This window comes from Pinus tabuliformis, chromosome 6, assembly GCF_031772625.1.
Source record: "Pinus tabuliformis cultivar Carrire ecotype Pingquan chromosome 6, CPIR1, whole genome shotgun sequence".
NCBI lineage: Eukaryota > Viridiplantae > Streptophyta > Pinopsida > Pinales > Pinaceae > Pinus > Pinus tabuliformis.
The window spans coordinates 1054328725-1054353492 of NC_142292.1; the positions used below are offsets into that span (position 1 = coordinate 1054328725).

The 24768-nt window shown below is 37.3% G+C and overlaps 1 protein-coding gene across 1 annotated transcript in view; it reads right to left on the minus strand.

The window, feature by feature from the left end:
• The window catches only part of LOC149262590 (uncharacterized), a 177463-nt gene extending 152919 nt beyond the window's left edge, over nucleotides 1-24544 (minus strand). Inside the window, exon 1 of the mRNA XM_089424936.1 lies at nucleotides 23541-24544. Coding sequence (XP_089281062.1) covers nucleotides 23557-24027 — 471 coding nt within the window. The 5' untranslated portion in view covers nucleotides 24028-24544 and the 3' untranslated portion in view covers nucleotides 23541-23556. The remainder of the gene's footprint in view (nucleotides 1-23540) is intronic.
• Between the last annotated feature and the right edge of the window lie 224 nt (nucleotides 24545-24768).

Here is a 24768-nt window from a genome sequence, read left to right on the forward strand (position 1 = left end):
GCAATTTACTATTATACTGATGTGATTGCTAATCTGGAAAAGATATTGAGCTAATTGGAAAAATTGAAATAAATTGCTCCAAGCATAAAAGATACCTAAAATTAACAGTCCATGGCTCAAGTTCATAACCTCATGTTATGGCTCAAGTTCATAACCTCATGTTACAGCTCAAGACCATAATTTATCCTTGCACTTTACAAATCCATGATAACATTTTTATGTTTATTGATGTTGATTTCTTACCATTTTATGTTATATATATATATATATATATTTGTGTTGCACAGGGAAGCCTCCCCCCACAAAAAAATTACTCGTTCTCAAAGTTCCAGCATTCCGGGGACTTTTAGACAAGCTGGGAACGTTCCCAATTTTGTGGGGACGCCATTGGGGACTTGGGGACGTCCAGCCCGTTCCCAATCCATCCCTATCTTATTTCAAGCACTTTTACGGTACAGTTCCGCCGTCCCAAACAAAAATGGGGACGTCTGACCACTCGTTGACACAAATTTTTCACTCCCGCGATTTTTTCTTGCCTAACCTGCACTTTCCTGCTCATTTTATTCGCCTTTTACTCGCACCTTTTCTGCATTGTTTAGACGCCATCGCATTTGCCTGTGAACTCCTCTGCCGCAAACAGTTGAACTCCTGAACTAAGAACTCAATGCATTGTTTTCCTTTTAAAAGGCAAGGCCGCTACACCATCAGGCTCTACATTGTCAAGCTGCTCCTACACTGTCAGGTCTTCCAGACGCCGCATTGTTTTCCTTTCAAAAGCCAGGGCCACTGCACCGTCGAGCTCTACATCGTTGAGTTGCTGCTACATTGTCGGGTCTTCAAGCCGCCACTACACAGTCGATTTCACACTACAGCCGCCGCACACAATCCAACTTTGCGTAGTCGACTTCAGACTCAACCGCCACACAGTTGAACATACAGGTATTTTTTTTCCCAATGTTTAAACTTTAACTTTATTTTTTTTAGTTTAATAATTTCAATTTGTAGTTTCGAATGAATGTGTAATTTATTTATAAATTAATTGTAATGTTTAAACTTTAATTTAAAAAAAAAAAAATTGTTTCATTTAAAAAAAATAATAATAATAATAATTAATTAAATTTTTGTTTTTAATTTGTAACGTATGTTATGCGCATAATTAATCAATTTTTACGTTTAATTTGTAATGTAAACAAATTAAAACAAATATATTTAAAAGAGTTTAAAAGATGGATATGCTGCATGAAGAAGTGCGTCGGCTTGTTTTTAAGCACCATCAAACTTGTTTCTAGACATTCCAAAGTGTCAACAATGTTTATATGCAAATTGTCTATAACCAAGGAAAATTACCATTCAAAGATTTTTATTTCTTGACCCAATGCCCATTAGATACATCCAAACCAGAAAATGTATAATAGAAATATCATCAAAAGAAAAGTTGCAAAGAATAAGCATTTCATAATAAAAAATTAAAATACAATCCTGAAATGATAATCCCTCGTTTTTATGTGCGTCTTTTGTTTTAACTTTTCAGTGTAATCACCATTTATCTTCTGTGGCATTTGTATTTTGAATTTTCCCCGATGGAAGCTTTTGCTGCTCTCTGTCTGTCTTTCAGATTGGAAACTGTGTTGGAGCAGCAAACCATCATCACTTCATTACCTTCCTTCTCTTTCCTCTAATTACAAAACACAGTAACAATAACAATAACACAGTAATATTTTTGTTTTGACTCAATAACAATCTACATTTTTTATTACATCAACAGATTCAGTCTAATTTGTTTGCTGTCATCATTGCAATTTTAATTTGAATATTTTGCTGATGAAATCATTTTTGGGATTTTCTAGCTCCTCCAAAATTTTCGGTTGGACAGCACATATCCATTTCCTCAATCTGAAATGAGAGGACCTCCAAATACAAACCTTGAGTCAACTGAAAACACAGTTTCCATTGCAGTCAATGTCAAGAAACCTTTGTTGCAATTTGTCAAGAAGATCACTCAAAACAAGAGGAAAGAAAGTGGTTGTTCAGAGCAATGGTTATGCAACCTTTGCAATCATGTATTTAAGGGAAGCTACACTAGAGTTTACCATCATTTGTTGGCTATTCCAGGGGATGGAGTGAAAGCATGCAGCTGCACATTGGAAAAACGAGTTGAAATCACTAGGCTTCACATGACTGCCACAGGTGGTAATATTTCTGCACATGACTGCCACAGGTGGTAATATTTCTGTAGAGGTAGAGGAGGACAGTTCTTCCATTTTTTAAAAACCAAGAGTTCCTAGCCCAATGGAGTCATCTCAAGGAGGAATCAATGATTATGCTGAAGTTGATTCAATTGGGGTTTCTAGTAATACTAGTTCAAGCAAGAAACTTGCTATCATAGAAATGTTCAATATGCAACGCAAGGATGAGGCAGATGATGCAGTGGCTGAATTCTTCTTTGCTAATGGTATATCATTTAATGCCACTCGTTCTCCTCTCTACAAAGAGATGATGAGGAAAGTCATAGTTGTTGGTCCATCTTTTCAACCACCTGGTTACAATAAAATGAGGACAACCTTGTTAGATAGAGGGGTCTCAAAGATGCAAGGCCTTAGAAAATCATGGGTTCTTATGGGTGTTCAATTGTCATGGATGGTTGGACAAATATTCAACAAAGACCTTTGTTAAACATCATTGTCACCTCTCCAAGTGGGCCCTATTTCTTAAGGGCAATTGATTGTACTGGAAAGATGAAGGATGCAACTTTCCAGTTTGAGGTATTGAAGGATGCAATTGAAGAGATTGGTCCTACAAATGTAGTTCAAGTTATCATAGATGTTGCACCAGTTTGTAGGTTTGTGGGTTAATGACTCAAAGCAGGTATAAGCACATATTTTGGACTCCTTGTTGTGTGCATGCTTTGAATAATGCACTCAAAGACATTGGAAAAATTTCTTGGATCACTCGCATAATTTTGGATGCAAGAGAGGCACAAATGTTCATTTGCAAGCATCATGTCTCTCTCGCTATTTACAAGGTTTATCCAAAATAACAGTTCTTAAAACCAGCGGATACAAGGTATGCTACCTATTTTATTCTTCTTGATCGTATGCTAGAGGTGCAACAAGCCTTAAAGGCCACAGTTATCAGTTATGAGTGGTCTACATGGGGGGAATCAAAAACAGATCAGGGAAAGAAGATAAGGCAAATGCTTTTGAATGATGAATGGTGGCTTGATGTGAAATACATTGTCTCTTTCACCTCTCCAATAGTGGAGCTAATAAGGTATGCAGATTTAGATTCCCCTAACCTTGGGGAAATATATGAGTCAATTGACAGCATGATTGGACATGTCAAGTCCATTATGCGTCAGAGGGACCCCACTTTGGAATTTTTTAATGAAATCCAAAAGTTGATAGAAAAGAGATGGAACGGGTTGAACACACATCTTCATATGGCCACTTAAGCACTTAATCCAAAGTGGTATATGGAAAGTGAAGGTAGAGTTGCACCAATAGATGATCTTGAAGTGAAACAAGGGTTTATTGATGCCATACAAAAGATGTATACAGAGAAGCAAGAAGATGTATACAGAGGAGCAAGCTACCATAATTTGAGAACAATTTCTTGACTTTGCAATGCTCAATAGCCCTAGTTTCTCTAATGCTACAAAGAAATATTTGATGCGTATGTCATAGAGAAGTCCTAGTGGATGATGGAGGATGTATGGGGACAAAGCTCCGGAAGTACGCACTCTAGCTATGCATTTACTATCTCGAGTTGCTCGTTCCTCGGCTACAGAAAGGAGTTGGTCCACATATAGTTTTATCCACTATTAAGAGGAACATACTTACCTCTAAGAGAGCAGAAAAACTAGTTTATGTGCATAGCAATCTTCACCTTCTTACAAGGAAAGCACCGGAGTATTCACAGGGACCAGCAGCACGGTGGGATGTGGATCTTGAGGATCCTTCCCAGATTGATGATGAGGTGGATGATCTGTCTCTCCAAGTAGGATTAGTAAATGATCCATTAGATGGCATTGAGTTGCAGTTGCAGGGCATTGATGATGATGAGGGAGAAAGAAGTAAGGCTCAAGCATTTTTGGACAGCATTAATGCAGAGGATCTAAATTTATGAGTAGCTTTATCCTTCATGATAGTATGGCCATTGAGTCAGGGACTCCATTTTGTGTTATTATGATGCATTTTCCATTTGGCACTCACAATATGTATTAAACTTATTTTGGACTATCATTCATGTTTTTCTTTAATGTACTAAGTTATTAGACAATTCAACATTTGCCAATTGAGTTTTTGGTTTTATAATTACTAAGATGAATTTCAGATTTCTTAACTAGTTAGTGTTTATTTCAATGTGTTCACAATTCTACTTATCACTCATGCTTATGGCATATGCATATTGTGAATTTATTTATTTTTTAAAATATTTATTATTTTTTTAACTTTATATATATATATATATATATATATATATATAAAATTGTCGTCCCCTGAAAATTTGGGGGTGCGCTTTAGCCGTCCCGAAAACTTATCCCCCAATCCCTAAAGCCAATGCAACATATATATATATATATATAAAGCTAATGGTGATGAATGTTATGTAGTGTAGTCCCCTTATTGTTATTGTTAATGTAGCCCTCATATTGTTATTGTTGTGTCTCATAGAAGCCCACTATTGTTATTGTTGTGCCCTTACATTATTATTATTATGTAGGCTCTGATTATATTGTGACCCCTTAGACTCCTATGTATAGAAAGGAGGTTTTGTCATTTGTATCATCCAAGAATTATTCATTTATATGATGTAAAGGAGGTTGCCCACTCAAAGACACTGATTTCCAAGTCATTGATCTATCTTTTTTTCTGTTTTGTGATCTGGTTGCATAACATTTGGTATCGGAGCTTTGGATTCTAGGGTTTCGCTGCTTCAAACAGGTCATCTTGGCATTTTCGCTATAACTTTTTTTTCTACAAGGCTTCAGAAGTTGAAATTAGGACCACGTGGAGTCAAAATCCTGGTGAACTTTGTGTAGAAATTTCAGATCTTGGTTCTCTATATTTTCTGAGATATGGTCTGAAGAAGTTAGGGTTTTTGTAGGTTCCAAAATTCAATCTTAAACAAGTGACCTAGGGAAAATCATCACAACTTTCTCTCTGAGCATCGGATTTGAATTTCGCAAGCGACTAAAAGTGCACCGACTGTAGCTTTTCGTGTATCATTTGTTGAGAAATCTAGGGCATGAATAGTTAAAAGATTTCTCTGCTTGATAATTGCTTGTGATATACTTTTACTTCTTAGCTTATAGTATTTTCTTCATTATGTTATTATCATGTTCTTTTCACCAAGACAATTACCAACATGCACAATAAAGACAAGTGCCACAGTATGTAAGCTTGTCAGCCAGGGCCAAAACATCTCACCTCTTGAGAGGAAAACCCGATCAAAATTCTTCTTCTCGATCTTCAATTGACGAGTACCAAGACCATGACAAAGACCCTTGACTCTAGTATCCTCCCAAGAACCTTGTCACTAACCTTGATGCTTTGTCTCTTCTCTTCCTCGACTTTCATTTTTATCTCAAACTGTTCTCCTCGACTCCTTCTAGAGAGACTTAGTCTCTATCCTTCACATTGCTTCTTCTCGACTTCCTTTAGAGAAACTCGGTCTATATGATCTCACTGGCTTCCTCTAGAGAATCTCAGTCTCTAGATCTCTACCTCCGTCACCCCAGAAGAAACTCTTCCTTCGCTTGCCCCAGAAGGAACCTCCTCCGCTGCCCCAGAAGAAACCTTTTCTTCTCTGCCCTAGAAGAATCTCTTCTTCGCTGCGCCAAAAGAAACTCTTCTTCGTTGACCCTAGAAGAAACCTTCTCTTCGCTTGCCCAGAAGAAACCTTTCCTTCGCTCTACTTCTTGACCTCTTCTTCGCACGTTTGTTACATCTCTTCTTCGCACTTCTGCTTGATCGAATGCAAGTCGAGTTCCTTGCTCTAAGTGAGGTCAAGTGTGGCTTATATATACACCTTTCCTCATGTCCTTTAGGCTGACATGATTACTTGTAGTTAGGTCGACTTCTTCTAGCAGTTTCTTTCATCGTTGTAGGCCGACTTGAAGAAGATAAGTGACAAGGCCTTGGAGGATACTTTACATAGACAAATTTGACATTTTACAAAGTGTAACATGACTTCATTACATGACAATGACTCTATCATTTTATGACTAGATGACAAATAATTACTAAAGACTCTCAATGGGAGTCTTCACTCAAAAATAAAATCTCTTGCTCCTGAAACCCATGAAGCAAGCAATAAAATAAATTTATTTTTCTTCTTTACATCACATTACATAAAATCATAATTACATGTCATTATGAAGACCGAACCTAGCTACACTTTTCAACACTCCCTCTTAACTAATGGTACTTGGACTTTCTCAATTTCAAGAATTTCTCATAAGAAGAATTCGGATTGGTAACTCATTTGTATAGCATCATATCAACCAGCGTTGTTACATAGCAAGGCCTTGACTAGCAGCTCCTTATCTCCACAGGGTCTGAGCTCAATGCTAGCGAGACCAATGATTTATAGACACTCTCATCATTGTCTCTCTCGAAACATCCCCTACCCGGGTACTCAGGGTATGTTCCATGAGGACTATTCTTATCTTGGACTCCCCAACCCTCAAAGAATATCGGTCCTCCATGACTACTCTTTTGTTGGATGCCCTATCTCATCCTCAAAGAGCATCGGATGCCAAATGATTACCCAATCCTCCATTCCGTATTCCCAGGTGAAGACCAGAATGACATCTCTATCTCTCCCTCTCAAATAGAGAGGACATATTCCAATAAAGGAATGTACTCACTTCTACCAAAAGGAATGTACTCATTCCTACCAAAAGGAATGTACCTAAGCTCCCTCTTGGCTTAGGAATTTCCAAGTTTCTTCCAAGTAAGAAACTTCTTTTCAGGCTCCCTCTTAACTAGGGACCTACAGCAGCTCCTCATGTGGAACAACCAGCTGCTTGAAGAACTCCTTTCTTCCTTGATGTCATAAATTTCTTTTGTCATGGAGTCTTCATCTTTCGGGGACTTCTTCATAGGGCACAGACCATCCATCACTTTCATCCATGAGTTAGTCATGTCTTCATTTCATCAAAAAATGATCCATTAGTTTTCCACCTGGCTTTGCTTCATGTCATTCTGCTTTCATGCCATATTTTCCAAAAGGATCTTACATCCCTCAATATTGTCCTCTTGGAAGTCATTCACAAAGCTCCCCTTTGGCAGTGCTACATAAGCCCATCCAGATATTAGTTCAAAATAAGAAATGAACACTTAAATCAAAATTACCTTTATGATGGTCTTTCATCATGACATCTTCATGTAGGTATCAGCATCCTGTATGCAGATTGACACATCTCCCAAAGATATCCATTGTCAAGGGTCTCTATGTTTTTCTGACTTCCATTAGGGGTCTTGATATCTTTCTGGGAGATATTCTAGTCAAATCTTCTTGGACTTCAGATGTTGAATTCCTTCTACCATTGTTTGTTTGCCTATTTTACGATCTCTTCCTTTCTTTTCACACATTTCATTCCCAGAAACTTTCAATCAGAGTTCCTCGATTGTAGTCAACTTCCTCATGATTCATATGATAACATATAATGTTGATTTCATCTAGTGTGACTTATGCTTTTCTCCAATCTTTCAAAGGAGGAGATCCCTTCTTCTTTTGATCATATTTCCCAAGATGGAAATAGTGATCCATATTATATGACATGACTTTCATAACAACCTATGTAAGCATACATACCTCATCTTTCCTTTCGGTCATCCAGACTTCCTGTAGCAGCTTCGAAAGAACTCTATCCTTTAGACCTGCTTCTTCATTATGTCATCATACCATCATCCCTTGAATCCCACAAGTTGGAATTCCTGATGAAACTCTTGCCTTCCTTTTAGATCGGAGAATCCTTTGATGAGGATTCCATCAGGAAATCTTGAGGATCACCCAGCAGATGTTTCCTTGACTATTGTATGATGATCCCAGTCGATGATGACCTCTATTTCTTTCTACAAGTATCACTTGAGGTTTCAATGACGTTTCCAAGAGCTCTCATTCTTTGTAAACAGTAGAATTTATTCCAGATATTCTTTCTGCTTCCCATGTCACAAGCCCGTACTTCTAATGCTTCTATCACGATGTTATTTACTAATCTAATGCATCCTATCTTATTTACATTGCTTCCTATCTATAAATTACAAGTGAAAAGTACCTTCCAGTGAAGAAGATCATCTCATTCATTGTAGAGATCTTTTACTTCTTCATTCTTAAGCTTCTTTGACTCAGGCTCTTTCACTTCTTCACTAATGTGGGCTTCTTCCCTATCCCTCTTGTCTTTATTATGTTTAGGACAATCTCTTCTATAGTGCCCAAGTTCTTGACATCCATAGCATCTTACCTTATCCATGTTCTTCCTTTTCTTTTGAGGACCGAACTTTCCAAATTTCCCTTTTCTTCTTGCCATAGCAGCATATGCTTGATTCTGCTCATTTGGTCCAACATCAACCTTTGCCTTCAGTCTGCTTTCTTTGAACTTACAAAGTGGCCATAGATCTTGAAATGGAATAGTTTCTTTCTTCCCATATAAACTTGAAGTGAAGTTACCCCATTCTTCCGGTAGTGCATTCAGTACCACTGTGGTCATCTCTCTATCAGACATGACTTCTCCTAGTTCTTGTAGTTGATCTCGAATTTCTGATATCCTCATAAAGTATGAGGCTATTCCATCTTCCTTGGATATCTTCAATTTGTAGAGTTCTTGCCTTAATGAGATTACTTCTCCTGCAATACTTACGGAAAACAACTCTACCAATTTGTCATATATAGCTTTTGCAGTGTCCAACTTTGATACATATGGGATTAAAGAGTCTTTTATAGATTCTATAAGAATGCTCTTGGCTCTTACTTCTCCCTTCATGAATCTATCATGTGTTTGAGTATGTTTTTTTGGAGGTTGGTTTATCGATCCCTTGATGTGATCCATGACCTCATTCTCAATAAGATTTAGGTCTTTCCTTTTCTTCCATGCAAGGAAATTTGCAACCCCAACCAATTTATTGCTTTCCTTGCAAAAATACATTTTGATATTATCAGATATAGTCATAGACTTACTTGAGAGATTGATGCTTGCTTCCTCCTTAATCTTGATGTTGATAGAGGATTTGCTTCTTGAGAGATTGATAAGAGAGAGCTTGATTCACGATCCTCCTTGAATGATTTAGTCTTCCTTCCTTCTTGAAGATAGTTTCAAGATTCTTGCTAGTGTAGATTTCTTTGATCTAGGGTTTTGAAGATCTTGACCTTAGTTGCCCTTGAATCTGCTATGATCACTGCTTGATGTCTTCTTGATTGAATGCCCCTTCTTGACTTTAGCACCTAAGCTGTGATACCATGTTGAGAAATCCAAGGCATGAATAGTTAAAAGATTTCTCTACTTGATAATTGCTTGTGATATACTTTTACTTCTTAGCTTATAGTATTTTCTTCGTTATATTATTATTGTGTTCTTTGCATCAAGACAATTACCAATCTGCACAATAAAGACAAGTGACACAGTACGTAGGCTTGTCAGCGAAGGCCAAAACTTCTCACCTCTTGAGAGGAAAACCCGATCAAAATTCTTCTTCTAGATCTTCAATTGACGAGTACCAGGACCATGACAAAGACCCTTGACTCTAGTATCCTCCCAAGAACCTTGTCACTAACCTTGATGCTCTACCTCTTCTCTTCCTCAACTTTCTTCTTGATCTCAAACTGCTCTCTGTGGCTCCTTCTAAAGAGACTCGGTCTCTATCCTTCACACTGCTTCTTCTAGACTTCCTTTAGAGAAACTCGGTCTCTATGATCTCACTAGCTTCCTCTAGAGAATCTCGGTCTCTAGATCTCTACCTCTATCACCCAGAACAAGTACCCCAGAAGAAACTCTTCCTTCGCTTGCCCTAGAAGGAACCTCCTTCGCTGCCCCAGAAGAAACCTCTTCTTCGCTGCCCCAAAAGAATCTCTTCTTCACTGCCCCGAAAGAAACTCTTCTTCGTTGACCCCAAAAGAAACCTTCTCTTCGCTTGCCCAGAAAAAAACCTTTCCTTCGCTCTACTTCTTGACCTCTTCTTCGCACTTCTGCTTGATCGAATGCAAGTCGAGTTACTTGCTCTAAGTGAGGCCAAGTGTGGCTTATATATACACCTTTCCTCATGTCCTTTAGGTCGACATGATTACGTGTAGTTAGGCCGACTTCTTCTAACAGTTTCTTCCAACGCTGTAGGCCGACTTGAAGAGGATAAGTGACAAGGTCTTGGAGGATACTTTACATCGACAAATTTGACCTTGTACAAAGTGTAACATGACTTCATTACATAACAATGACTCTATCATTTTGTGACTTGATGACAAATAATTCCTAAAGACTCTCAATGGGAGCCTTGACTCAAAAATAAAAACTCTTGCTCATGAAACCCATGAAGCAAGCAATACAATAAATTTATTTTCTTTTTTACATCAAATTACATAAAATCATAATTACATGCCATTATAAAGACCGAACCTAGTTACACTTTTCAACATCATTTTCACGGCCGAAGGTCAAAACAGTGACATGTGGCATTCTGTACAAGTTGACTCTACTAAACCAGTCTATAATCAGGTCATCGAGGGAGATTGGGCATAACTCTTTCTTGAAGAATCCAATCTCGGTCTGACTTGTGGGGTTGGAAAGAAGAGTCGGTGGGCTACCACAGGACGAAATTTCAGACCTTGGAGATCTGAAATTACAGAGATACAACAGTTTAAATATCGAACCTAAAAATCAAGAAAAAGGTATGTATTTTTTAAAATTTTGCATAATTTTTGTTTGAAAAATCAGTTTGAAGTGATTCAAAGGGCATAGTGAAGCATAGATATCATTATTTGATTTTAAAATGCCTCGAAACAAAAAAATGGACACACCTACTAAGCAACCAAAAAGCTCTACTATGACGCATGAAGAAGAGGAAGAAATGCAACATAATATATCAAAATTATGAGACCAAGTGCAACAAATTTCGCTCTCGCAAAGAGTAACTAAAAATGAACTAGAAGCTAAGATAGATGGTTTAGAATAAAAAATAAAAGACAACATGGAAGGCTTGAAGGATGGTTTAAAAGCATATATGGGAGTTTTTAAAGTAGAAATGGACACGATGAATGTTAAATTGGAAGGGTTGACAAAGTTGCTGCAAGAAAGGTTTCCCAGCGGTGACAAGATAATCCATGAAAATCATGATGAAAACAAAATGAATATGAATTATGATTTTAGAGACTCCAATGTTGGGTTTAAGACATATCACATTCCAAAGATCGACATGAGGAAATTTGATGGCAAGGATCCGGTAACATGGATACTACAGATAGAACAATTCTTTGATTTACATGATGTGTCACACACACAAAAGGTATGCATTGCATCTTTTTATTTAGAACAAAATCAGTTTGTGTGGTATCGATGGCCTTGTTCTCGTAAATCATTTGTCACTTGGAAAATTTTTGCGGAATAATTGGTAGCACATTATGAGGATACAAAGGACAATACCTTCTTTAGCCAATTGATAAATCTCAAACAAAAGGGTTCAATGGTGGAGCACATTGAGGACTTCCAAAGAGTGAATATCAAGGTAAATGATATTCTAGAGGAGCATAGGATTGATGTCTTCATAAGAACTTTAAAGGATAGCATCCAACATGAGGTTTACCTTTAGGAACCTGATTCATTGGAGAAGGCATTCAAGGTACTAAGGAAAGTTGAAAGAAAAATTATGGCAACAAGGAAGTATACCACTCACAACTATAAAGATGGAAATCTTGTTGCTCCTAGCCTTCCACAATCTACAAAGTTGACACCGCAACAACTGGAGGAAAAAAGAGCAAAAGGGCTTTGTTACAGCTTTGATAGCAAATACACTAAGGTTCATAAGTGTGTTGAGAAGAAATTATTTTACATAGATTGTGAAGAGGAGGAAGAGAAGGAACAAGAAACATCAAAAGAAGAGAATCTACACCAGAAACCAACCCCAGAGAAAGAAGAAATGAATCTGACCATATCTTGTAATGCATTGGCAGGAATTACCACTCCATATCAAGATAGAAGGATATATCAAGAAAAAAAAGGTAATAGTGTTGATCAACTCTGGTAGTACCCATAATTTATTCATTGTAAGATAGCCAAGGAATTGAATTTCTTTCTATATCCAGCACCAAAGCATCAAGTGATGGTTGCAAGTGGAAGAACTATAAATTTCTCAGGGAAGTGTCATAATATGAATCTAACCATGGAGGAATATGTATTGAATAGTTCAATGTTTTCCATTCCAATGGGCGGTGTTAATATAGTATTAGGAGTCCAATGGTTACAATCTTTGGGGATGATAGCTTTTAATTTTCAAGAACTTTCTTGAAATTTTCCTGGGAAGGAAAGGAAATTGAATTAAGGGGCATCGCAGGGAAACCAGGGAAGATAATCAGCTCTAATGGCATGACAAAGCTTTTGAAGAAAGAACAACGAGGCATAATTGCACAATTATGCTCACTAGATGTTCAAACATCGAAATCATCCATTTCTCTAGATCTCCAAAGAATCTTGGACAATCATTCCAAGGTATTTGAGACTCCCAAAGGCCTCCCACCTATTCATGATCATGATCATGCTATTCACTTGATTCCAGAAAGCGTTCCTCCAAACATCAAGCCTTATAGATATCCCTACGCCCAAAAGAGTGAAATTGAATGTATGGTTGTAGAAATGTTAGAAGCCAGTACAATTCAACCTAGCCAAAGTTCTTTCTCTGCTCTAGTAGTATTGGTGCACATGAAGGATAGATCATGGCGTATGTGTCTGCATTATAGGAAGCTCAACAAGCTCCCTATTAAAAATAAATTTCCCATTCCTGTCATTTATGAATTGTTAAATGAATTACATGGAGCAATTTACTTCACCAAGCTAGAACTTTGTTCAAGATATCATCGAATTAGAATGAAGACTGAAGACATTCCGAAAACATTATTCAAAACTCATGAAGATCATTATGAATTTTTGGTCATGCCTTTTGGCCTTACTAATGCACCTTCCACGTATCAAGATTTGATGAATTCCATTTTCAAACTTTTCCTTCGAAAATTTGTGTTAGTATTTTTTGATAATATACTAATCTACAACAAGTCTTGGAAGGATCATGTTCAACGTGTTCAAAGGGTGCTCAAACTAGTGGAGGAGAAACAATTATATGCAAAAACCTCCAAATTTTTCTTTGGAGTATAGGAGGTGGAATATTTGGGTCATATTGTATCTCATGAGGGTGTTGAGGCAAACCCTAACAAAATTAAATCCATTAAGGGATGGAAAATCCCCACAACCCTAAAGCATCTTCGAGGATTTCTCAAGTTAACAGGGTATTATCGCAAGTTTGTTAAGAATTATGGGAGAATAGCAACGTCTCTAACAACATTACTAAAGAAAGAAGCATTTTCTTGGACTCCAGAAGCAACTAAGGCCTTTGAACATCTTAAAGAGGCAATGTGCCAAGCACCGGTCTTAGCTACACCAGACTTCACAAAAACCTTTATTGTGGAATGTGATGCGTCATGAAATGTAATTGGTGTTGTTTTAATGCAAGAAGGAAGACCTGTTGCTTTTGAAAGTCGTCCAATCAAGGGAGAGTATTTACACAAACTTATTTATGAGAAGGAAATGTTGGCAATACTACATGCACTAGAGCAATGATGACCTTACCTAATGGGAAGACACTTCAAGGTAAAAACAAATCATGATAGTCTTAAATACCTTTTGGAACAAATATTATTTTCAGAAGAGCAGCAAAAATGGATCACAAAGATGTTGGGTCATGACTTTGAAATCATCTACGAAAAAGGAAGCAAAATGTTGTTGCATATGCACTCTCAAGAAAGGATGAGGATGTGGAATCATTGCTCTGTGTCATTTCTATTATCCAACCCGATTGGATAACTGAAGCAAGGAATGAATGGAAGAATGACAGAGAGGTGTGGACATTCATTCAAAAGTTGCAGCAAGACCCTAGTACATCTGATACATTTATCTAGAAAAATTATTCATTATGGTACAAAGATCGCTTATATCTATGTAAGAATTCTCAACTCAAACAAAAGATTCTTTTGGAATTGCACACCTCCCCCTTAGGAGGGCACTCAAGAATTTTAAAAACTTACCACAGGGTCAAAAAGGTTTTTTTTGGGATGGCCTTAAATTTGATATTTAGAAGTTTGTGGCAAAATGTTGGGCTTGCTAACAAAATAAAGTTAAGACAATTAAAACAAGGGTCTGTTACAACCTTTAGCCATTCCAAGTTAACATTGGGAGTAGGTCTTAATGGATTCTATCATAGGTTTACCCAAGTCTAAAGCAAAGAGTGTCATCATGGTGGTAGTTAAAAGACTTACCAAGTATGCACACTTTTTTGCATTATCTCGTCCTTTTAAATCTAGTATAGTTGCTATTGCATTTATGGAAACAATTCAAAAGCTACATGGAAACCCAAAGATTATTTTAAGTGACAAAGATCCCATTTTCATTGGAAATTTTTGGACAAAATTATTTTCTTGTCTTGGTACTCAATTAGCTCATAGCTCATCTTATCATCCTCAAACTGACAGGTAAACTGAGATAGTGAACAAATGTTTGGAAGGATATCGTTGTTGCTTTGTATCTGATAAACAAGCACAATGGGTCAAGTGGTTACCTCTGGCTGAATGGTGGTATAACACTTCCTTCCCGACTGCAGCAAAAATGACCCCATTTATGGCACTTTATGGATATCACCCATCGTCCATCATTTTGAGAAATCCAAGGAGGTGGCAGGTCAATTGATTTCTCTTATTATGACATTATCTTGTGATTGTTCATTATTATTATTCTTTCATTCAATTTATCTTTTCATTATCATCAAGACTAATGCCAATCAACAAATAGAAGAGGACACAAGATGTAGGCACGCAGCCAAGGAAAAACCCCACTCTAGGGGAAAACCCGATCAAGAATTCTTCCTTCAGTAGATTCAAAACAAGATGAGATAACCAAGACCCTCACAACCTAGACTAGAGACTCCCTCCATCAAGTCATCCTTGTTTAATCTTCTTCAGTTTGTCATCCATGTCACTGTGTGAGCACCAAGTCCTTGTCACTGTGATAGTATCGAATTATTATCATTGTGATAGCATCGATACCTTGTCACTGTTGAGACACCAAAACCTTGTCACTGTGATAGCAACGAAACCATCTCGCTGTGATAGCACCGAAACCTTGTCACTACACCTAGACCTTGTCACTACGGTAGCACCAAAATCATCTAACTGTGATAACACCTAGATCTTGTCATTGTGGTAGCACCGAAATCATCTCTTCAATTTATAGCGAAGTTATATCTTCATTATACTGTTCCTTCACCGAATTTCTATGAACCCATTCTTTGGAAAAGATTCGAACTATCTCACTGTAATAGTACCAAAACTTCTCTCTGAAATCTGAACTTGTCTTCTTGTCATTCGAAAGAAGTCCTTATGCTTATATATATAGTTGTTTGTCCATCATAAGTGAGCCAACATGAGTTCATGAAGAAAAATGTCTTTATAAGGTTAGGCTAACATGAGTTCACTGAGGGAAGCCAACTTGATAATGATTCTTTTTTAGGCCGACAACAAGGAGATTTCGATGGAGGATTCTTTGACCAAACAAAAATTGATTTTGACAACACCCTAAAGCCTACAATGGAGGTTGGACCTAAGACAATTGACCCAAACATGAAACCCATGCTTTAACAAGTCAATTCAATTAATAATAATAAAAAAATTGCTTTCTTTTGACAAATATATTACCTTTTTTACTCAAGTACAATTATGAAAACCGAACCTAGTTACATTCTTCAACACTCCCTCTTAACTAGGGAGGTATTCATACTTACATATAATCATAGAGGTAGATGGAAGATCTCAAAACACATAATCTATGAAGAATTTTAGGCATTGCAATGCCATGGACTAGATTCCTGACCAGGGCAATCTATCCAAGGTCTCTCAACAGTTTAGGCATTGTAATGCCACAGACTAGATTCCTGACTAGGGCAATCTATCCTAGTCAGTGTTTTAAAAACCGGCGGGTTTGAACCAATAATCGGTCAAACCAGCCAATTCATTAGCCGACCGGGTCAAACCAGCAGAAAAACCGAGTTCAACCCCTCATTTCGCCCAAAAACCACAAAAACCAGTGCTAACTGGTCGGTTTAGGACGGAACCAGCCAGTTTATGGTCAAATCAGTCGATTAGCTGCCAAGGCTGCAAAGGACCCACGCAACGCAATTTAGGAAGCTTCTAGGGTGTTTTGGAGGGAAAATAAGGGTTGTTTCCCTCCAAAAACACCCTCTCCAAGCCTTTAAAAGGAGCTCACCCCCTCATTTGCCTCACACATCTCATTTGGAGTTTTTGTGAGTTTGATTGGGAGCTTGGAGAGTGTTGAGTTTTTGTTGGAGTAGTGGAACAGTAGAGAGTTTGAGATAAGTAGTAGTCATCACGCCTCCAAAAGCCAAAGATACTACATGGGCTCATTGTGATATGATTGATGGCAAAATGATCTGCAAATATTGCCAAAAATCTATTGAAGGAGGGAATATTAACAGGTTCAAGCAACACTTGGCTGGGATAGGAGGCCATGTGGAGCACCAAATGAAGTAATAGGGCATATTAGGGTAGAATACCTTCAGACGTTTGAGACTCAAGTCACTAAACCAATAGAGAAGTTTGTGACTCAAGCAATTGCAAAGTTTGGGAGTCGAGACTCAACCAATTGAGTTTGATCATGATGACTCATGAGAAGTTTCAAGTGATAATGCTAATCACTATTATCATATATGTAGACTTGTAGTAGGCTAGTAGCCCCATAGTTTGTAGGCTTTGTTTTTGCACTCTAGAGGCCATTTAGAGCCTCATTGATTATATATTTTGTTGCTGATATGCATTGCACTTGGTGCCAATTTGATATATTCACCTTTACATGGTATATATATGAGCAAAATTTGCATATTTTGTGTCTCTTGGTTTGGAATCATGGTTTTAAATCTTAAAAATAGTTATTTCATTAAATGTTAATTATTTAATGTATTTTTTTAAAACCAGTTCATTTAGACCTGACTAGTCCCAGTTTGACTGGTTCCGGTTTGAAACCCGGTTTATTAGGTGGACCAATCCGATCACCAGTTCCAGTTTTTAAAACTATGATCCTAATGGGACTAAGATGGACTAAAGCTTTCAACCTCTGTAGGTACCATCATGCTTACTTACTAACCATCAACCCAGGGATCGAGGTGTGTATCCAAGGTCAGAGCTCTATGACCAACACCACCTTTCCTACTTCGGGAACTAGACATCAACGCAAAGTGTCGGCCAGATGTCTTCCCTGGAAATGTCTTACCCACAAAACCTCAACTTCCCGATTATTCCAATCGGTAACAAATCCTTCCAAATTTCTCACAATCAAATTGATCGACAACTCTTAGCATGCCAAAACATGTTATCAAACTTCCGAGAGATTTATCTGTATAAACACAACCCCAACCAGTGACAAACTTTCAAATGTACATAAACATATACAAACCTCTGGGGTCTTCCAGGGAACTAGATGCTTCTTTTCAACTTTTCATAGTAGGGCTTAGAGATTTCCCAATGAATCTTGACAGAAGATTCCTCAACCATGCACCTTCCTGTTCTACTTCTCATGCAGCAACATATTTCATAAATCAATCCAGCTCTTCTTAACTCAGCAGCCCTTCAAAAATACATTCTCCAATTTCTTCTATCAAAGTGTCCATCATGATTATGATATGACACCTCTCTCAACTAGGGAGGTTCCTTTCATCTGTGCTCCCTCTCAATCTAGGGAGATTCCTTTCATATGTGCTCCCTCTTAACCTAGGGAGATTTCATCCAGGCTCCCTCTTAACTTAGGGAGTTCAACTTCTTCTTTACGACATCGGAGAATCTTTCGTGGCTTCCATTCTTCCCATTCACATCATGCTTATCACATCAACTTTTTCTTTACGAACATCTTCACTATCTTGAAGATCGCATACCTGCACAACTTAGATAACAAGTACAACCAAATCTATAGAAGCATGAAGTTAACCATATCAAAATCAAAGAAGCATTCAGCTTAATGTATAAGATGCCCAAACTTACAAACAAGAGACACGTACTCTTCAACATCTTGCTAGGGACTTTGTCATAAACCCTAGACTACTTCATCAAGGTTTATTTCATAACAACTTTCATTACATCTAAGGTTTCAATGTTTCTTTCAAAGGTATGACATACGCTACTATAACATATAGCAAACCCTAGGAACAATTCAAACAAATATAGATCTACAAAGTATCTAGAAAATTTCAAAATTCATATGTTAGACTTACCACTAGGGTTTCATACAAACCCTAGATTTCATATATGAGATTTAACAATCAAAACCAATCGCAACTTAATCAACAACATGATTGGCTTCCACTAGGGTTAGTTCCAAACCCTAGAATTTTCTCAACCAATCGGACATCAATCATAACTAAAACTCATATTTTAACAAATCTCAAATTATCATATATCAGAGATTTTTACTTCTAATGTTTAACTCTCAAAACCCTACAATTCACAAATATTATCATCCTAGAGAAACAAACTTCGACTAGGGCTTAGTTCCAAACCCTAAGACTCATGACCATCGACAAACAGGTCAACTCATACATCTAGGACTTCAACATCATGCATAGGAATTTCATGTTATGCGTTAGTCAAACCCACTTTAAAATATCAATAGGAGTTAGACATATAACATACCTGATCAGACTAGGGTTTGATCGGGCAAGCACACATATCCCAAGCAAATCATTTCTAAGACATTGTAAGGGTCTTGCTTATACACTCTACCAAACCCTAATGATATAGGGTTTCAATACAAAACATAGCAAACCCTAAATTACCAATACTTCAAAGGTTCGGGATTTTAGACATTATCATTCAACCCTAACACGTTAGGGTTTCCATAACCATACCAAAACCCCAAACAAGACATCATCCAAGCATCAGTCAGTTACTTTATACTTCATCAAAACATCAAATATTTTCTTTCAACAATAACCCTAAGCAGATTAGGGTTTCACACATAATCATCGACATACCCTTAAGTTAGGGTTTTTACAATGAACCTTTCTAGGGTTCCATAAGAGTAATCAGAGATATGAGGAGGGTAGATTTATCTAATGATGAATCACCCAATCAAGAATCTTTAAGATTCAAGGAAGCTAGACAAAAAGATGTTAGTAATACAAAGTTCAAAATAAGATGAACATATTTTTTTTTTAAATTAAGAGAATTTTATAAGGTGTATAGTCTAAGACATACCTGGAGATGTTCCTTGACAAACCTTGTAAGGGTTCCTTGAAGTGTTCTCTTTGTATTAAGCCATGATCTTTTATACCTGTGGTAAATACTTTCAAGCAAAACATATGATACCAAGAACATGATTTAATTTCTCAAGTTAGATCTTCTACGTAACCATGGAGGATGGAATCCTATGATATCGAAGATCAAGTTATTCATTCTTTCAATTAGAACTCTTACTTGACATTCTAGATTACTTGTAAACCCTAGAAGATAAGGATTAAGGTTCTAATATGATATTTTCGTATGTTATCTAGGGATTACAATCTTTACCCTAGACTAGCTATAAACAAGGATTGTATGAATCATTTAAGATTAGATATATTGAAAATCTAAAAGCTTATGAGCAAATGTACCTTGTGTTTACATACCTCTGATTTGATAGGTCATTAGACTTGTTGCATGTGCATCTTACTAAGTGGCAATACTTACTTGATTTCCTTGAGCTGGTACCTTGTACTCGGACTATCAATTCAGATCCTCAAGGCTTGAGTTCCTTTCTCCATAGGCCAGAGTTCGGATATTCCTTATTACTGTGATGGCAATATAGAAAAGGTTTTATACTATGATTCTGTGACAGCTTGAATATCTCGGTTTGTAGTTATGTAATCCTTCTAACTGAATAGTCTTTTGAACTCCCTTTCTAAGATATAAAACTTGACTTCTGAGATATATTGAACTCTTTTCTAATTGCACTAAACTTGATTTCTGAGGTTGCAGTGAACTTGTATCACTGATATTGCACCGAACTTCTTCTCTCTGTATTTGATCTCATACAATGACTTTGCTCAAAATCTACTTGCCAATAAAGTGATCTTCTTTTACCATAGCTCTGATACCATGTTGAGAAATCCAAGGAGGTGGCAAGTTAATTGATTTCTCTTATTATGACATTATCTTGTGATGGTTTATTATTATTATTCTTTCATTCAATTTATCTTTTCATTATCATCAAGACTAATGCCAATCAACAAATAGAAGAGGACACAAGATGTAGGCATGCAGCCAAGGCAAAACCCCACTCTAGGGGAAAACCCGATCAAGAATTCTTCCTTCAGTAGATTCAAAACAAGATGAGATAACCAAGACCCTCACAACCTAGACTAGAGACTCCCTCCATCAAGTCATCCTTGTTTGATCTTCTTCAGTTTGTCATCCATGTCACTGTGAGCACTGAGTCCTTGTCACTGTGATAGTATCGAATTCTTATCACTATGATAGCATCGAGACCTTGTCACTATTGAGACACTAAAACCTTGTCACTGTGATAGCAACGAAACCATCTCACTGTGATAACACCGAAACCTTGTCACTGCACCTAGACCTTGTCACTATGGTAGCACCGAAATCATCTCATTGTGATAGCACCTAGATCTTGTCACTGTGGTAGCACCAAAATCATCTCTTCAATTTATACTATATAGCGAAGTTATATCTTCATTATATTGTGCCTTCACCGAATTTCTATGAACCCATTCTCTGGGAAATATCTGAATTGTCTCACTGTAATAGTACCGAAACTTCTCTTTGAAATTTGAATTTATCTTCTTGTCATTTGAGCGAAGTACTTATGCTTATATATATAGTTGTGTGTCCATCATAAATGAGCCGACATGAGTTCATGAAGAGAAGTGTCTTTATAAGGTTAGACCGACATGAGTTCATTGAAGGAAGCTGACTTGATAATGATTCTTTTTGAGGCTGACAGCAAGGAGACTTCGATGGAGGAGTCTTTGACCAAACAAAAATTGATTTTGACAAAAACCTAAAGCTTACAATGGAGGCTTGACCTAAGACAATTGATCCAATCATGAAACCCATGCTTTAACAAGTCAATTCAATTGATAATAAAATTCATTTTGCTTTCTTTTGACAAATATATTACATTTTTTACTCAAGTACAATTATGAAGACCAAACCTAGTTACATTGTTCAACACATCACATCATCTTTAAGAGAAAATTCTAAGGTTCAAGCAGTGGAAGATCACATCGAGCATCAACAACAAGTTCTCCAACTCTTAAAAGATAACCTCACTCTGACGCAGAATCAAATGAAACAACAAGCAAATCAACATTGCAGTGAAAAAAGTTTTGACGTAGGCGACTGGGCATTTTTACGGCTACAACCATACAAACAAATGTCCCTCAAGCAAGCTAAGAAGGATAATAAATTATCACCCAAGTATTATAGTCCTTACAAGGTGTTGCAAAAGATTGGTACTATGGCATACAAATTGGAGTTGCCTGTATCTTCTCGAGTACACACAATTTTCCATGTTTCATGCTTAAAGAACGTTATCAGTGAAAAGCTCCCAGTTCAAACAATATTGCCAGAACTTGACGAAAAAGGAAAAATCATATTGGAGCCTAAAGCAATAACGGAAACAAGAACTCGACAACTACATGGGAGGATGAGAATTTTATACAGAGGCATCCAAAACTACTCAAGCGTTGAGGACAACACTTTTTTTGAAAGAAATGTGCATGTTATGTCCCTATAATACTTGTGTAGTCCCCTTATTGTTATTGTTAACATAGCCCCTCTATTGTTATTGTTGTGCCCCATAGAAGTCCACTAATATTATTGTTGTGTCCTTAAATTATTATTGTTATGTAGGCTCTGATTATATTGTGACCCCTTAGACTCATATATATAGAAATGAGGTCTTGTCATTTGTATCATCCAAAAATTGTTCATTTATGTGATGTAAAGGAGGTTGCCCCCTCGAAGAGGCTGATTTCTAGGTCATTGATCTATCTTTTCTTTTGTTTTGTGATCTGGTTGCATAACAGTGAACCTCATTCAAACCACATCAAAAAAATCAAATTTGAACTGAACCTAATCATTGTCAAATCCGAACCATGTGACTTAGGCTGTAGGTTGTAATTCTGTTAGTGCAGATGTGAACCATGAGTTAAACAATGAAAAAGATTTCCTTCTAGCTTGCAATCTTGGTCTATATTATGTACTAAAATAGTTTCCTTAGTCGAATGAAGGCTTTATGCAATCTACTGCTACAATTCTTACATTGTAAGAATTTATCTGGGATGTTGAAACAATTTCAAAATTAAAATTGAACTTAGAACTAAAAGTGAAAAAAAAGCAACACAAATTAGAACACTTAGATTAAAACAAATAAGTATCCATGCTCAAGGTGCCCAAATTATAATAAACTAACAAACACTATTGATTTCCAACATGTATACTTGATTTAGGTGGCCAGTGTTCAAGTTACAGGCAGTTGAACCCCCCACATATTAAATAGATGAGACCAGGCAACACGCAATGCAATACTGTGATATCAGGCATATTGCAGCGATAGTTTCTGCAAGCACGTCTTTGTTGAGTAGCGGATCCAGCAGTGAACTTCATCTTGTCAACACATATAAGTTTAAAGTTCAGTTCATGTGGATAGATTCTGGTCATCAGTGAACTTCATCTTGTCAACACATATAAGTTTAAAGTTCAGTTCATGTGGATAGATTCTGGTCATGGATATAGGTTAATTCTAAAAAAAATCATCTGAATACTACCCAACAGAACCCACTACTTTACTGTGTCCATAAAAGAATTTTAACTCAATTTAACAAATTATTAAAATTTAAACACAGATTCATTCAAAATCTCATATTCATTCAAAGTGCAAAATATAACAAAAATAAAGAGAAAAACAACAGAAAACCTAGAGTGATAATGATCATAACAAGACTTGAAATTTCAGATGCAAAATGTAGATCTATTGGTGCAGGTGTCACCAGCTTAAACCAGAGACCTAAATGGTCCATGTGGTGCATATACTTATGGTATATAGATGAGGGAACGGAAAATACAATCGAACCAGACTTTTGAAGTTTCAGATGCAAAATGCAGGTCTATTGGTGCAGACAGATCGGTGTTACCATCTTAAACTAGAGACCCAAATGGCCAATGTGGTGTATATGCATATAGTATGTAGATGAGGGTATAAAGAAAAGGTAAAAGAAACGCACCTTGCAATGTGCAGTGTTACTGAAGGGCTGTTCTAGGCACATAGGATATGTTATCGTGGCAATCTGGAGGGTTTTCAAATAAAGAAAGAGATAGTTGTTTGTAAATCACACCAACATCGAAGTAGATGAATCCAGTGCTGGGTATATCAACACGAATGACTTTGACTGGAAACCAGAGAAAAAGCTCCTTGGCCTGCACACCTGAGAGCCCTGCAATCTGCCCATAACTGAGATTCCCTTTGATCAATGTGTCATAATACACGGGATTCTCAAACTTGGTGTAGCAGGGTTTGTCCAGATTGACCTCGAAAACCCCACTATCGTGCAATGTGTAGGACTTGACCACCTTCGGAATTAGCCCAATCGGCAGACCGTTTCTTCTCAGCACATCATAGATCGTTTCCTGCTCCCCTGAGGCCTCTGCAAGGAATGTGCTGCTCCTCATTATCACGATACAGAGAAGAAGTTGCAGATGTCGAATCCCCATGCTGCTGTTATTGTTTTCGGGGTTGGAGTTTCAATGACAAAAGGGCTCCAGATATTGTTTATATATACTGAACACCCCTGGGCAAAAGAATCAGTGGCCCGGGCAATTAACAGAGTGTCACAAAGGACAATAACAATGCCCAATCGAAATGACTCTGCAACCAGGGAAGAGGGGAATTGATGGTGAATTCATCATGTCAGTAAAATGAAAGGGATTGCAATCAAGGCGTGGATGAGATGATCATGACAAGTCTGACAGCAGCAGATGTAGCAAATTACGTTATGTTTTTGCAGTACTGAAATTCTTATGGAAAGACACAAATAATTTGGAAACCACGTGAACAGCACAGGAACAGACTTTATCGGAATGTTTATGTCTATTTTTATATGAATCTGCGTGGGTGTGGGAGATTCGACAGAAGCTCGTTTGTCGCGATTGAGAGTTGTCATATTGTGGGCTGTCTAACTCCATGTGCTCTTCTGATGGATTTGGGAGTCCCAAGTCCATGAAATGAATATAATTTCATTTCTTGCCTGTGAGTGGCCAACTCTAAGAAAATATGCAACAACATCGTCACTCCCGTACTACTGCTCCATCTAACTAATAAACGTAGCTAGTTGTGGAGGGACCTAGGGAATCTTTCCCTTCAAGAAGCTTAGCCACATGCAAAGATTTTAATATATTTCCTGCTTCGAGGGACGGGATTTCTTTTAAGCAATCGTTATAGGGGATCAAAGATTT